This window comes from Hevea brasiliensis, chromosome 12, assembly GCF_030052815.1.
Source record: "Hevea brasiliensis isolate MT/VB/25A 57/8 chromosome 12, ASM3005281v1, whole genome shotgun sequence".
Lineage (NCBI taxonomy): Eukaryota > Viridiplantae > Streptophyta > Magnoliopsida > Malpighiales > Euphorbiaceae > Hevea > Hevea brasiliensis.
The window spans coordinates 9893411-9909013 of NC_079504.1; the positions used below are offsets into that span (position 1 = coordinate 9893411).

General features: G+C 33.4%; 2 protein-coding genes and 1 long non-coding RNA gene across 4 annotated transcripts; 1 reads left to right on the plus strand and 2 right to left on the minus strand.

The window, feature by feature from the left end:
* The first annotated feature begins 2567 nt into the window (after positions 1 to 2567).
* On the plus strand, positions 2568 to 7735 carry LOC110647087 (uncharacterized). 2 transcript variants are annotated; one of them, XM_021800763.2, is made up of 5 exons: positions 2568 to 3960; positions 4109 to 4869; positions 4947 to 5036; positions 5949 to 6674; positions 7072 to 7735. In XM_021800763.2, exons 1-5 carry the CDS (start codon positions 3852 to 3854, stop codon positions 7198 to 7200), a joined length of 1815 nt encoding a protein of 604 aa, XP_021656455.2. In that variant the 5' UTR covers positions 2568 to 3851; the 3' UTR covers positions 7201 to 7735. The 2 variants fall into 2 exon arrangements, with proteins under 2 accessions (XP_021656455.2, XP_021656463.2); XM_021800771.2 differs by having other exon boundaries at positions 2570 to 3960; positions 4109 to 4857.
* A 137-nt stretch (positions 7736 to 7872) lies between these two features.
* Positions 7873 to 9547, minus strand: LOC110647082 (uncharacterized). Its single transcript, XR_002493294.2, has 2 exons — positions 9353 to 9547; positions 7873 to 8382 (listed from the first exon to the last, which is right to left on the minus strand). It is a non-coding gene; the product is annotated as an uncharacterized LOC110647082 (long non-coding RNA).
* Positions 9548 to 10053: 506 nt separating this feature from the next.
* On the minus strand, positions 10054 to 15399 carry LOC110647060 (uncharacterized). The gene is made up of 4 exons (XM_021800729.2): positions 15094 to 15399; positions 14907 to 14994; positions 10750 to 10902; positions 10054 to 10283 (listed from the first exon to the last, which is right to left on the minus strand). The coding sequence occupies exons 1-4, from the start codon at positions 15224 to 15226 to the stop codon at positions 10250 to 10252; spliced, it is 408 nt and encodes a 135-aa protein (XP_021656421.2). The 5' UTR covers positions 15227 to 15399; the 3' UTR covers positions 10054 to 10249.
* Positions 15400 to 15603: the final 204 nt, after the last annotated feature.

Sequence of the window (15603 nt, forward strand, 5' to 3'; positions counted from 1 at the left end):
AATCTAGCCTAAAAATCAAAATTGGCTAAAACTTCCCGGACAAAAATTGGACAAATCGCTCGATGGATTTTGGTGTTCTTAGTGTCTATGGAAAGCTCTCGAGGTTTAGATGGGTTTAGACACAAGACCCGGCTCGATTGGTAGCTGGATCGGCCGAATTTTGCCGGGAAGAAGAAGCGTCGTTCGCGCAGGGGTGGCATTCGCGAGCGTTTTCCGGCTGCCTGGAGCGTCGGCCGGCCTTGGGGAGGTAGTGGGGCGGCGCGTCGGCGAGCCGGGGTGGCGGCGGCGCGGCGAGGGGAGGAGGGAGGAGAGAGAAAACAGGAGAGAAAGAGAGAGGAGTCGGGACGCGCGCGGGGAGGAAGAAAAAGGAAGAAGGAGCCGGTCCGATTTGACCGGTCCTACCCAGTCCGGTTCGATTCAGGATACAAAATTTTGAATTTTTACTTTGCCCTGCGACAGAAAATGAGACCCAAAAATTCCGAAAAAATTCTAGAAAACTCAAAAAAATTTGTAAACTCCAAATATATTTTTAGTTTTGCCACGTGGTCTTTAAATTAATTTTTAAAAATCATCAAAGTTTATATTTTCAGAAAATCAAACCTAATTTCTAAAATTTGAAAAAATTTCAAATAATTTCCTAAAATTCAAATAAAATAAAATATCAATATTTACCCAAAAATAATAAATTTAAAAATTAGGGGTATTACAAATTTGTTACTTTATCAATATATCATGGGCTTAATTGTTTTAATTGAAACATAAATTAACCATAAATTAACGGTAGAGACTATTTTATTGACGGATTAAAAACTAAAAAATTAACTTATTTAATTTTGAAAATATAAAAATGAAATTATATATTTTTCTAAATAAAAGAACTAAATTATAAATTATCCTATTAAATAATATAAAGCTATATTGAATAGAAATAAATTGAAACTAATTTTATAATATGTATGAGTAAATTTTTAAATAGTGAAATAATTAAATTTAATAATTTTATAAAATATATTAGATTATTAAAAAATTAACATTCTACGGAAAATAAGTATACAATTTTCTATAAAATAATACAATAAAACATTATTTTAAATTATCAATAATAAGTACATTAATTTTTTTTATTATATTGAGTTCGTAAAAAATATTATTATTATATTGAGTTGTAAAAAATATCTTATACATATTTACTTTTAATATGTCATTATATTTACATTAATTTAATAATATATTTAATTTATAAAAATACAATATTATTTCACATATAATTTATGAGATAAAAGATATAATTTTATAAAATTTATTGTTTCCTGTAATCTATGGTTAAGGACTTAAGGTTATAAAATGAATGATGGAAAATGTTCCACTAACATTGTTATGATCCGTTTGTTTGTCGAAATTATTTTCTTTAAAATGTTTTTTTATTACTTAGCAATTATATTATAAAAAAAAAGTCAATAGAAAATATTTTTTAATTAAAAAATTTATAAAAATTTAGATAACTTAAAAAAAATTCTAAAAAATTAAAAAATAGAATTTTATGTTTATATATGTCAGTTTTCCGAATGAAGCTAATTTTTTAATTCTCCAAAATTTAACTAAGATTTGAGAAATAATTAAACACTATTTTCCTTTAAAACAAAAATTCTGTCTTCCAACTGTTCTACAAATAGAAAATCATAACTTTTTTTTTTTATAATAAAATTACACTATAACCTTTTAATTTATAAAACTGAATAATTATTTTAAAAAATATTTATTTACAATAATAAAAAAATTAATCATATTAATATAAAATAAATTAATAATATATCTTAAAAATTTTTAAAAGTAAAATAAGCTTTTAAATATATATTTTACAATGATTTATTTTTTTTAATTATAAAAGAAATAAAATATTTTATATTTTTTAAATAAAAAATCATTTTTTATCATTTATAAGTGACCACGTTTGCTATTATTAAAAATAAAAAATAAAAAATTATTTTTTATGAGTAAATAGAGCTAAAATCATTTTAAGGAAAACTATCTTTTCTTTAAAGCAAAAAGTTATTTTTATAAATTTTAATAATTTTATTAAAATATGAAAATACTTATATGTGTATATGTGTATGGTATAAATATATTATTAATTTAATATTATAATTAAATAATAAAAAATATTTTTATGAAATACTTTTTCTTAAAAAATAATTTTTGTATAAAAATTTTTTTAAATAAAGAGAGCCTTAATTTTATTAAATATATATAATTAAAAAATACAATAATTATTTTATGGCATTAATAAATTACTTTTTAGTGGAAACTAGTAAATTATTTGAAGTAAAATATTTATTAATCTTTTTTAATATTTATAGAAGATGATATGCATATTAGTTTTACACATAATTCAACTATTTTATTTAAGCTAAAAAAATTTTTATTTTATAATATTTACTATATTTGAACATAATTTCTTAATATTTGTAAATTATTAAAAATTTATTTTTTTAATGACAATATTTACAGACAGAGATAATTATCTATTAAAAAAACACACCGAATCCAAAACAAACACAAAATTTTAAGAAAGTCCAGTCCAGCATGGAGAAGAAAGAGCCCAAAGAGATAGAGAAAATTATTAGAATTAATTAATTTTTCTGAGAAGAAAGAAGGAGTCTGTTTTTCATACGTTTTCGTTCTCATAGTATCCAAAACTAACAGAAATTACGCCTCTCTATCATTCGTGATAAACAAAACCCTAATCTCCCCCTCTCTCGCCCAAATTCTTTCTCCAGAAAATCTCAAACCCTCAACGCATTACAATCTATCCCTTCTCTTTACGTCTCTCATTCTGCGACACTGAAACTCTCCCTCTCTCTCTCGCTCTCTCTATCTCTGTGTCTCTGCTTTGAAACGCATTGTTGGGAATTTGGCAATATTAACACTTCGAGAGCGGTTATTGAAACGGTTACGTTTTGGGCTATAGCTTCCTTTAATCATAGCGCGCTAGGGTTATTTCTCCCTCGCTTTGGCTGTTTTCTCCTCCTCTCCATCTATAGTTTTCCTTTCCATTTTTCAAAAAAATTAAAATTAAATTATTGTTTGTTTCTGTTCTAACCCTAAAACGTTGCAGTAACACAGATACAGGTATGTGTGTGTGACTAGGGTTTCTATTTGTGCACATTATTCCTTTGAATGGGGGTTCTGACTCTGATTATATTTGGTCTCTGAGGTCCTGAAATTATACTGTTTGATGGGTCTGAACTCGTGTTACAGAGTCGTGGGTGTTGTTTCGTTCTCGCTATAAATTTTTTTTGAACCTTAGTATTTCGGCGTTTTGGAAGGTATTCGTTACGGATGAGGGCCTATTGAGCGTGTCTGTTTGTTTTCTGCAAATCCATCTTCAATTGAAATGGAGGTGGAGAGAGATGGAGAGACGTGGAGACAGAGGGGCTTTTGATTATATTCCATTGCGTTTTATGTAAAGTCTCGCATCTTGTTCATGCCATTGCTGTTGTTCTTGGGCTCTCTGGTCTTGTACTAACTTCACAATCTGCTTCTTTCAAATCTTATTCTATTTAAGCCTGATTTTGCCATATAGAGAACAACCAATCTGCCAAACACTTAACAATTTAATTTCTGTTTAGTATTGTTTCTTTTTCAATTTCTGAGTTGAACAATTGGTTGCGAGTGGAGTAAGGTTGGATGTTTTAGTTTTAGTGGAAAGAAGACAGGATTAGGGATAGAAGGTGGTGGGTTTTTTTTTATAGAAAGACTATAATTCTGTTAGGAGAAGAGGGGAGGGGGTGAAAAAGGTGAGAAGTATTACTTTTTCTTTTTTAATCTGATGATGTTCAGTACTGCTTCTTATGGAAAGAAGTGAACCCACATTAGTTCCAGAATGGTTGAGAAGTTCTGGGAGTGTTTCAGGGGGAGGCAGTTCAGCCCACCACACTGCATCTTCTTCTTCCCACTCAGGTATTTTCAATTTCCCCAATTTTTTAATTCCTGTTGTTCTTCAAGTATCTCATATCTTGTTTAATTTTGAGTATGTTTAATCATTTGATTTTATTTTTTTATTTCTAAGTTTGTTATGTATGATAATTGAGCTATTATTGTTAAATAGATGTTTCGTCGTCAGCACATCATGCTAGAAACAGGAATTCTAAGAGCATAAGTGATTTTGATTCCCCGCGATCGGCGTTTCTTGACCGAACATCTTCTTCTAATTCCCGGAGGAGTTCCAGTAATGGGTCTGCAAAGCATGCATACAGTAGTTTTAGTAGAAGTCACCGTGACAAGGATCGAGAAAGAGACAAAGAGAGGTTGAATTTTGGGGACCATTGGGACTGTGATGTTCCTGATCCTTTGGGAAGCATACTGTCAAGTAGAAGTGAGAAGGATACTTTGCGGCGTACCCATTCGATGGTGTCAAGGAAACAGGGTGAGGTATTACCTCGAAGATTTACAGGGGACTTAAAAAATGGGAGTAACAGCAATCATGTGAATGGCAATGGTTTGATTTCTGGGATCAGTGTCGGTAGCAGCATTCAGAAGACAGTGTTTGAAAAGGATTTTCCCTCACTTGGGAGTGAAGAGAGACAAGGAGTGCCTGATATAGGAAGGGTTTCATCTCCTGGCTTGAGCACAGCTGTCCAAAGCTTGCCTGTTGGTAGTGCTGCTTTGATTGGTGGGGAAGGATGGACATCAGCTCTGGCTGAGGTGCCCGCTATAATAGGAAATAGTGGCAGTGGTTCCTTATCTGCTGTACAAACTGTTGCTAGTTCAGCACCTGGGACTCCAAGTACAATGGCTGGTCTCAATATGGCTGAAGCACTGACTCAGGCTCCATCAAGAACTCGTGCTGCTCCACAGGTAACTGAGCAGGTAACCTTTGCCTCCTCATAGTTGTATGATATAAATGGCTTTGGTTGGTCTAATGAGAAGTTATCATCAACCTGCAGTTGTCTGTCCAAACTCAAAGGCTTGAGGAATTGGCTATTAAGCAATCGAGGCAATTAATACCAGTAACACCTTCAATGCCTAAGAGTTCGGTAAGAGCAATTTCTTTATGAATTATGAGAATTGGTTTAATAGTTGTGCTCTTAGCTTTTTTTTTAATCTGTTAGACCATTATTAAACACTGATTTATCTGAGATATTATATGAAATGTAATCTACTTTATATCTTTTCTGTTTGCTTGCCTGTTTAACTTTTGATCCTATGAATCTCATTTACTGAGATGTTTTAGAAGCTTACTCTTCTGATTCATTCGATTTCTTTAGGCTAAATTCAAAATCTTAATATTTTAGATGAAAGATTTGAATGATTTATCGTTCATATGTTCTGCTGAGAATTTTAGGTGAACTTTTGCTACTATACTTAATGGTTTAACATGGTGATAAATATCTTACTTCTGCAGATTCATGTGTAGCATGCTTGGCTGTCTCTTTGTGCATTCAGTAGCATTAATAATATTGACGGGGGTTTGCATTGTGAACATGAGATTCTGTTTTTCCAATTTGGAGCTGGGTGGATTCAGATTAAGATGTCTATCCTCTCGTAGATTGTATTAAATGAATATGATAGTATGATGAAAAATGTATGTTGAGCAAGATGGTAGTCCTTGACCTTGACATAGAGTCCAGGAGTTTTCTTGCAATTTTCACTGAGTTTCCATTTAAATTTCTGTGCTTTGGAATGCCTAAATCCAAGTTCATCCTTGTATGTTGAATGTAAAATTGGTTGTAGCTTTGGTTGCTTGTTAGCTTATGTCTTGAGTTATGCCAATATAATATACTGCCAGTTGGGATTTTTAACGAACTAACTAGCTTCCATTCTTCAGGAGACAAGCTGAAATTTTGATTAACAATTTGAATGGGGATAGAGGGCACATTGAGTATTTGCATGCATGACAACCATCTGTCTATCTTGGGGTAATTAATTGTCAATTTTCCTTTTTCCAGGTTCTCAATTCATCCGATAAATCAAAACCCAAAACTGCAGTTAGAGCTGGTGAGATGAACATGACCGCCAAGAGTCTGCAACAACAGCCCTCTTCATTGCACCCTGCCAATCAAGCTGTTCTTGGGGGACATGTCAAAGCTGATGCACTAAAGACATCTCATGGGAAGCTCTTTGTTCTCAAGCCGGGATGGGAAAATGGTGCATCCCCCTCTCCAAAGGATGTTGCTAGTCCTAAAAATAATGTCAGCAGAGGATCAAATAGCCAACTTGCTGTTCCTTCAGTTCCATCTGCACCTTTGAGGAGCCCAAACAATATGAAGCTTTCTTCTGGGGAACGCAAGTCTGCTAACTTGAATTTGATTTCAGGGTTCAATGTGGAAAAGAGACCTTCTATGTCTCAAACCCAGAGCCGAAATGATTTTTTTAACCTCCTGAAAAAGAAAACCTCAACGAACACTTCTGCAGCTCTCCCTGATTCACCCTCTGCTCTTTCATCTCCCACCAGTGAGAAATCCCGTAACGTGAGCAAGGAAGTAGTCAGTGCTCCTGCAAGTCTTCAGGGTATTAAGAATGGTGCTGAGTTGACTAGCAATGGTGGCACATGTGAAGAGATTCAGAGATTTTCTGAGGAAGAAGCTGCATTCCTTCGTTCACTTGGTTGGGAAGAAAATTCTGGGGAGGATGAGGGCCTCACGGAAGAGGAGATCAATGCTTTCTATCAGCAGGTAAACAACTATAGCTTTGTTGCAACTTAATTCTTACTATAGATCTCTAAACTTACTAGTTTCAAATTTATGGTTTATTGAAAATTCACTTTAATTTGGTGTCAGCATACCCAAAGTTTTAGGAAATTAAGAATGTACATTCAGTTTTTTTTTTTTTTTTTCCCTTTCCCCTTGTAGTTTTGTTTTTAATGCACAGTATTGAAGTCAGGATCCAAGTTACAGTGCCTATGCTGGTTGAGTTGTTTGTAGCCAAGTTAATTTAATTGGCTGTAATAGCAGTATAGGATTCTTTCAGCTTTGAAATTACCATAGTCAAAAAGGCTGTATTAGCAAGGTTGTTTTGAGCATTCTATAAATGCAGTTGCACTTATTTTGTTTGCGTCATTTTCTTTTGCAGTGCATGAAATTGCAGCCGTCCTTTAAACTCTGCCCAGGTATGCAGCAAAAGCTGTTTGAATCTCATGCACCTGTTATGGGTGGAGCTTCATCTGAGCTCAGCTCTACTGACTCTGGATCAGAAATTTGATGCTGTTCCCCTGAATACTAGATCCAAGAAATTCCAATTTTTGATGGCAGATGGTTAGTCTTTTTTTTTTTTTTTCCTCTTTTTTCTTTTTTCTTTTGAAGAAAGCTGATGAGTTGAATGTGAAAGGAAGGGTGGATATTTGGTGAAACTCTGCATTTTGCAAATAGTGCAATAAGTCACAGGTGCCTCAATCCTGCCTTCCCAATTGAGGGGAATTTTCAAAGGTGTCAAGATTGGTTTTGGGAGAGGGTAGGATAGGAACTATTTTGTATGAAATGGAAGATGCTGGAGAAATTGCATCTTTTGGGGGTATTTTGGTTTTTTCTTTCTTTTCAAGAGGGTTTGATTCTACAAAGAAAAAAAAAAGGCTTATGGTGTTTTTTTTTTTTGTCAATTTTACGGAAAAAAGGAAATCAAAAAGTTTCATTTTTAGTCTAGCTCATGTTGATGGAATTATTTCTCGAGTTCTCCCTTGGGCCTCTGTCTCCCTAAGCATTATAGAATAGAAGAAAATAGTGGTCTTTATTGTTGTGCTTTTGATCTCAACTAATTTAAGTGTGAAACCCCTTACCTGTAACAGCTAGGAGGTGTGCCATTGGTTGGTTCGGTTTTAAATAGGTTTCAATCTGAAAAAACAGATTGTAGATTTTGAATGCTCGAATTAAACTGAACTGAATGAAATTGGTTGGTTTGGTTTATCTATTCTTCCAAATCTCAGCCAATGTCTATTGATTTCAAAGCAAACAAAACAGATTATCTCTAGTAACAGATTATTCAAACAGATTTCAAGTAAACAAAATTAGCAATCAAATACAACCAACAATTCTTCTTATTTTCAAATTGAATGAGAAACAGTAAAACATAGAATTGAAAACAAAACAAACCGAATTGAAAACTGGAAATAAAATGAGAAACAATAAAACTTGGGGAATCTTCTCTCCTTTCGATTCGCTCTATTCCAGATACAAGGGAGGCTGCCGTTGGTTGAGATTTGTTGCCTAGAGTTAGAAGGATGTAAGTAAAACGGCACATGTTTGGAGGTTTAACCGTCGTTGGGAAACAATGGATATTCTTCGCGGATATATGGATTTCTCTGTGTACGTTGGTATGTCGAGAGAGGCGCATGGGTTTTGACTCTGAGAAGTGGGGAAGAATGCGTGAGATCGAGGCTATGACTGCAACCTGCGACAGGTGAGTGAAGGGAAACATCAGAGAAGGGTGAGGGAGTGCAATAAGTGAAGAAAAAAAAGGGGCTATAAACACGATGTTGTATAGTTGAAAACTAGAATTTTTTATTAAATTAACTGAATTGAAGAATAAAATTGGACCAATCAATTAAAAAATAAAATAAAATTGATTTGATTTGATTTTTTAATTAAAACATAAATATGTTGATTCCTAGTAACAGCTAGTAAAATGTAGAGATTCGTCATAAGATCAGACAAGAGGATTAGTACTAAATTGCCAATGCCAAAATTTAATTAGTAATTGATATATTATTAAAGTTATGGTGAATCTTATTATAAAATATAATGAATACCATTATAGAACATGATTTTTTAAATTTTGATGGGTTGCTTGTATAAATCCTGATAAAGTGGGTGTATTATGTCTTATGACATGCCATTTTTCACCTTTTTTTTTTTGTTATGTTTTTCTTTTTAAATAAATATGCGCTATTGAGATAGATTATAAATTTGATTTAATAGGATGGTACCATCTTAATATTTTAGCAATGCATGTCCATAAGTTCACTTAGGTTCTTAATATATTGTACAGCATGACCTAAGGACCTAATAATTACAATGACTAAAGGCATATATTATGATAAATTCATATTCCAATCTTTACTCCTCTAATTCTCTTAAAAAAAAAAAAAAAAAAAAAAAGAAACTTTACTGGCACTCGCTATATTTGGATGTTCCTAGATCGCACAGAATTACACCATGAGAACAACTCTTATTTTTGCCGACTTTGGGAGGTTGGTGAGCTCTCAGTGTGCAGCCGTTACAAAAATTAAATTGCACAATATATGCTATATCTTCAAGATTAAAGGCAAGCCTATGAGGCCACGATTAACACTGAAATTAAAAAAAGAAAAAGGATAACTAGCTAGATAGAATAGTGAAAATTGCTCCCATCTAAAACTGACGATATTTCAGTCCCAACCTCCCCTTACCACCTGAGTTGGGCCCGGGTGGCCTCACTCGTTGGGATACCCGCCGACTAGCGTTTCCGAGATGGAAGACCTGTTTAATATTATTGTGAAAATTATAATCGAAAAAAAAAATCACTTTTTTAAAGAGTATCAAAAAATAATTTAAAATTAAATTTAATAAATTTTAAATATAAAATCATTAAAATAATAAAATAATTTTTTTAAACTATTTTTTTAACATCTAAAATGATATTTTTATTCAAAAATTAAATTTTAACCTCCAAATGCAATACCAAATAGAATAAAAATACTTTTTATCCTCAAGACTGCTTGACAAAGCCGTTAAGAAAAATAATTTGAAAAAACTTATTTTATTATTTTAGTATTTCTATGATTAAAACTGATCAAATTTAATTTTTAATTATTTTTTAATACTCTCTAACTAATATATTTAAAAAAATAATTTTCTCAATTGTAGTTTCAACAGCAATATCAAACAAGCCATAAGTTGAAATTTGTAACTCAAAATACGTGGTTCACAAATAGAATTTGCAAGAACTGATAATAATAAGATTAACATATACTCTTGAGAAAATTGGTAAGGATTCGCCTCGCAGCACTATAAAGCATAGAATAAATGATGGGAACTAAACCATAATGATGAATAACCGACTAGATAAACCAGAGCATTAGAATTTGTTGCGAAACCATCACAAATTCCATAAAAGTTGCACGGGTTTACCACTGATGCTCAATATTGTTAGGCAACTCAAGATTGCTAGCACAGCATAAACATGTACACAGGCTGATTTTTTCATCCCATTGATTTAGTAAGTAAATGATACATGCAGTTTCAAGCTCCAAAAGGCATATGTACTGATTCGGCACAACTTATTCTGCGTGCGAAGTCCAATAAATCAGCCCACTGTAGTAAACAAATTTTAGTTAATAAAAAAGGATAGAGATGCCAAGGAAGAGAAAAATATTGGGCAACAATACATAACTCCAAGCAAAACATGTATGATGTAATAGAAATAACTTTACACGTTCGCCCAAGCTTGTCTGTCTTTGTTTCTTCTGTGTGTGCATGCAGGTGTGCAACTATCACTTCCAGCTCAAGTGCAGTTATCAGAGAGAGAGAGAGAGAGAGATTAGGAAAGAATGAAGATGCTTTAACACAAGGCTATCTGAAGATTGTCTAATTCTAATATCAATTTGAATAACTAAGAAGCAGAATTCTTTAGATGCTTTCAGAACATGCAAGTGTTTTTAGACTAAAATAATGTGGTAATATCATGACTTTTATCATATCAATCAATAAAGTATCACCCATGTCAAAAGATATGCAACAGATGAGAGACGCACATGTACAGATCAAGACAATGATTTACCTGATCAACACAAGCACACACTGCAACACACCGGCAGTTCCTGTCCAAACTGAAGGTCCAGTTTTGACAATTGAATCTTGTATTAATAAGCCCACTGATGCTGCTAGAGAAATGAAGGATACAACATATGCAAAGAAAAGCCAAAGCTTCAATCTGTTGCAATTAAGAGATGGAGCAGCAAACGTTAGCTTGAGCAGGCAAGCATAAAGTAAAGCATCTAAATCTTGTAAATCAATTGAACTACAAATCACAGAATCAACAGGCGTGGGAAGGCAAGGTCAATAAAGTAAAGCATCTAAATCTTGTAAATCAATTGAACTACAAATCACAGAATCAAACAGGCGTGGGAAGGCAAGGTCAATGAATTTTCATTATTCAGAAGTATGCACGCATAAACAATCAGCCATATGATGCAACCAACATTCAATCCAATTTCTCGGAACAAATGAATAATCAAAAACATTTTATTAAGCAATATCATGAAAGTTTTCATCTCAGTGCTAAATTTGCCAAATTAAGTCAGTAAAGTTTACAGTAAACCCCAAAAAGGTAAAAACTCAAGCTTCAATTTATTGAGAGTAAAAGTTGAGAAGGGGAAGAACCATTCCTCTTGTTCATGCCATTATAAAGAATTGGAAGATTATCATGTGAACTTAAAATCCTGGAGGCAAATGTAACTGTAAACAAGCCTTTACAGCAGCACGCAAAGGAGTTACAAGATGGGAAATCATTTTTTAACCCTGCATGAAACACGACGGAGAGCCACATTGCAACAGAAAATTAGCCAACTTCAAAAACCCAGTTGAAATGTATTAAAGGAATTTTTAACATACACACAAAGAGGATCATTTTGTGAAACCTAGTTTTGTGCATTGAATAGGTTTTATAAATAGAGAATTCCCATTGGATACGATTTGAAAACATAAGGGGATGATTTGATAGCATAAGGAGTCCACAATTTGAGTCCAATACAATGACAGCATGTGCTCACAAGAGTTGCTTGTCTCAATATCTACAACCAAAATCACAAATTCATATGTCCAAAAAGAAAATGAATAAAGACATATGGAATTGTAAAATTCGTGAGCAGAAAGAGAAGTATCAATTTTTCTGATAAAGAAATATGACCAAACTCATAACTACCAATTTCTAAAAGTCAATAGAGATAAGCACCAAAAAGGACAATGGGTGTCAGGCCTACAAGAAATTTAATATTTTATTGACATATATCTAGCAGAAAAGGCTTAAGAATCTATAGCCAGCTCTAATTGCCTTTAAAAATGACAAACTTGGGAAACTCAAACAACACTTCTTCTTAATCTATTAAATCCTATCAAGTATAACGTGATTTGCATCAGAAAACTAATGCCCTACAGTCCCAACTCTAAAGGCACATGTTAGGGAGATTCTCAATTGGGATTAGAGCAACTCCCTGGCTTCAGGGGAGTGAAGGGCTAAGACTTGCCTACCTTGCACCATCATTACCATGTTAGCAGGCAAACATATCATGGTAAAACTTGTAAGACTTAAATACGGATTAAGGGAAGCAGGGATGCGACCCATTCTATATGCCCCAACCATCTCACTGCAGGTGTCATCAAATCTACCCTATACAGGCGTTGAAAAGGTGGGCCTGGTCTATGTTAGACATTTTTGGACCTCAGCACCAAAATAAATACAAATATATGTAAGTACTGAAATTGGGCAGGCCAGGTAAGGGCAGACCCTATACAAACTTAAATCCAAAGCCAGCCTACGTTTGAGGTGGACCTCAGCCGAATAAGGCCTATGGACAAAAACCCCTTGGCTAAGCTCAGCATTTTTTGGCTGGCAGGTCCCCATTTTCGTAAGAAGGCCTACTTATCAGTACGTAAACACATTAACAGAATGCTGTATGTTGAAAGGTTCAGAAAAGATATTCTGCAGAATAAAATTTTTATCATTGCTTTTTTTTTTTTTTTTCCCCTTGTGTCTATCCCTTTAACTCTGCCTAAATGGTTTGCGCTTAGCTGGGCCCAAATCCGGATAAAGGAGGAGGGTTGCAGTAGGTGACAACCAGCATAAAAATTTCGTCACACTTTATTATATGAATCCGTAACGAGAGTATTAGAGAAAAGGTAGGAGTGGTGCCAATTGAGGATAAGTTGAGAGAAGGGAGATTGATGTGGTTTAGTCATGTGAAGCCTAGACATACGGAAACTCCAGTCAGACAAGTAGAGAGCATTAGGTTAGAGGATAGAAAGAAAAAAAGGGGTGGACCTAAATTGACTTGGAGAAGAGTAGTATAACATGACCTAGAAGCTTTACACATTTCTGAGGATTTAACCTAAAATCGTTTAGAGTAGAGAAAGTGAATCCATATAGTCGACCCCAAATTTTTGAAATAAAAGTTTAGTTGAGTTTAATTGAGTTGTGTCTATCACTTTCATAGAACACATTGCCCCAAAAGAGGATCAGTTCTTCATTCTCAAAGGATCAATTCTGCCAGTCATTCCAATATATATGGAACCATATTTTAACACTTCCAAATCATTTCAAAATATTCTATTAACCAGATTCAATTATTCTCCTCCGGTATTTTACAACTCAAATTTGCAGTATATTACAAGTCAAAATAAATGGGCTTCATAAAAAAAAAACCTCCAAAATGATGAACCAAGTGAAAAATTGAACTGATTAGAAGCAGCCCAACACTCTAATAGTATGTACGACTACTCCTTATCTCTCATGTATGCTTTAGTACAAAATCCAACTCTTCCTACACTATGCATTTTAAAGACAATTAATTGACTATGTTTAATACATATTAAAAAGTGCATTTAAGGATAAATCTGCATCTTGAAACACTTCCAAACCCAACCATGGTCAAATGCCCATGGGGTGGAGGTGAGTTGGCGCAGGAGCTAGAACAACTAAACTAATCCTAACCCAAACTAGTTGGGATCCGCTATATGGATCATTTTCGCCATTTAGCTTTATTGAGACTAGTTCTGCATCAATATCATTAGATTTTCTACATTGAACATGACCAAACCATCTTAATTAACACTCTCTTATTTTATACTTTTAAACATGACCAAACCATCCGGGAGAAAAAGGCTGCACACATATAATATACAGTCACTCTAAAAATAAGTTATCTACAACCTTCATATTGCAACTGATCAACAAATGGAAACTCAACCTGGCTATATACCCTGATCCAGACTTACAATCCATCTCAACTCAACATATCTGGAATCCTGAAGGTTGAATGCTTGAATCCTTCCATATATGTTAAATTGAATTGCACTAGGCACACTAATCCATCAAACAGGTCATTTACAAAGACATATGACACAAGGCTCAATCTACCCTCAGAATGTTTACATGGTGATCTTCATCTTTTACTCTCTAATTTCAAAATTTGAACATTGTAGCATCAACATCAAGGAACAAAATCATCGTCATCAGCACACATACTTGCAACTACAACCTTGTTTGGTTTAAAATACTCTACTTCCTGGAAAGTATATTTCTTGAGAAATACACTTGTAGGGAACTTACTTCCTGGGAAGTATAATATAAACGTGTTTGATAAACAAATTAACTTCTCATAAAGTAGTTTGCTTTTAAATTGTAAAAAGCAACAATACCCATAAAATAATTCAAAGTATTACAAATTAAATGACAAATTGGTAAATTCATTATACTTAACTAGGTGCAACTTACTAAGTTTTACCTAGGTAAGCTACTTCCCTTGCACAAGGGAAGTAGAGTGCTTTCCTTATTAGGAAGTTGGTTTGATAATGCAAAGCAAACAAGATTATATTCTGCACAAGTTCTAATTCCTTAATCTACTTAAAGGCCTATATTTATTGGTACAAATTTCAAATTACTAGACACTACTTCAAATTTTCAACATGGCCTATGTGACTCATCAGATGATCTTCATTCAGTGTAGTGCTATTCAAACAAAATCCATTACAATCTAAGCTATCATAGTCGGTTTCAGTGAGAAAAGGGGGCAATAACAATGGCACATAAAAACATATTTGTGATTAAAAAAAAAGCAAAATTCAACAATTGAGACAAAATCTACCAGACCAAGAGAGAACAAAAAACTTAGAATTAAACAGAATAAGCAATCGAGATAAGAAGTATGTGATATTGCTGACCTCCACTCGCCTTCTTCATATGGAGAATAATCAATATCTTCTTTCCTAACGCAATTAAACATTAGAGCAGCAATAGATGCAAAAATGCCTGCAATAAAAAACATAATCAAAACCCTAAAACCAATAAAAAAAGCATAAACACGAATGAGAAAAGGTTAAGTATAAGAGCCAGAGCAAAAGAGGAGACCTGGGAGGTAATGAACAAAAGAGACTTTGACGGAACTGCAAACGACGGCGTCAATCCAGAACCACCAGCCAGCGCCGAACACGGCGCCTGCGACTCCGGGCCCGAAGATCGCCCAAACCTCCATTAAATCCATGAGTCTATCTCCCTGAAGCTTGTACCTCCTTTTTTCTTCTGTTTATTAACAAAATAATTAGAGAATGGGCGTGGATGAAAGTTGCAGCTAAATTGAGCTGTGTATGGATCGCCTTCGTCCTGCAACTGCAGCTTCCTCCCTTCGAGTCTACACTTTACTTTTTGTTTTGTTCTTTTCCTTTCTAGAAGTAATTAAAATTTAGAAAATTATTATTTAATTTTTATATTTTAATTATATTAATTATTTAATATATATATATTTTAAAAAATATATTATTTAATTTTTTTATTTTTTTTAATAAATTGTTTAATAATACTAAATTTTTTATTATTTATATTATTTAAAATTATTATTTAATTTTTATATTTTAAAAAAAT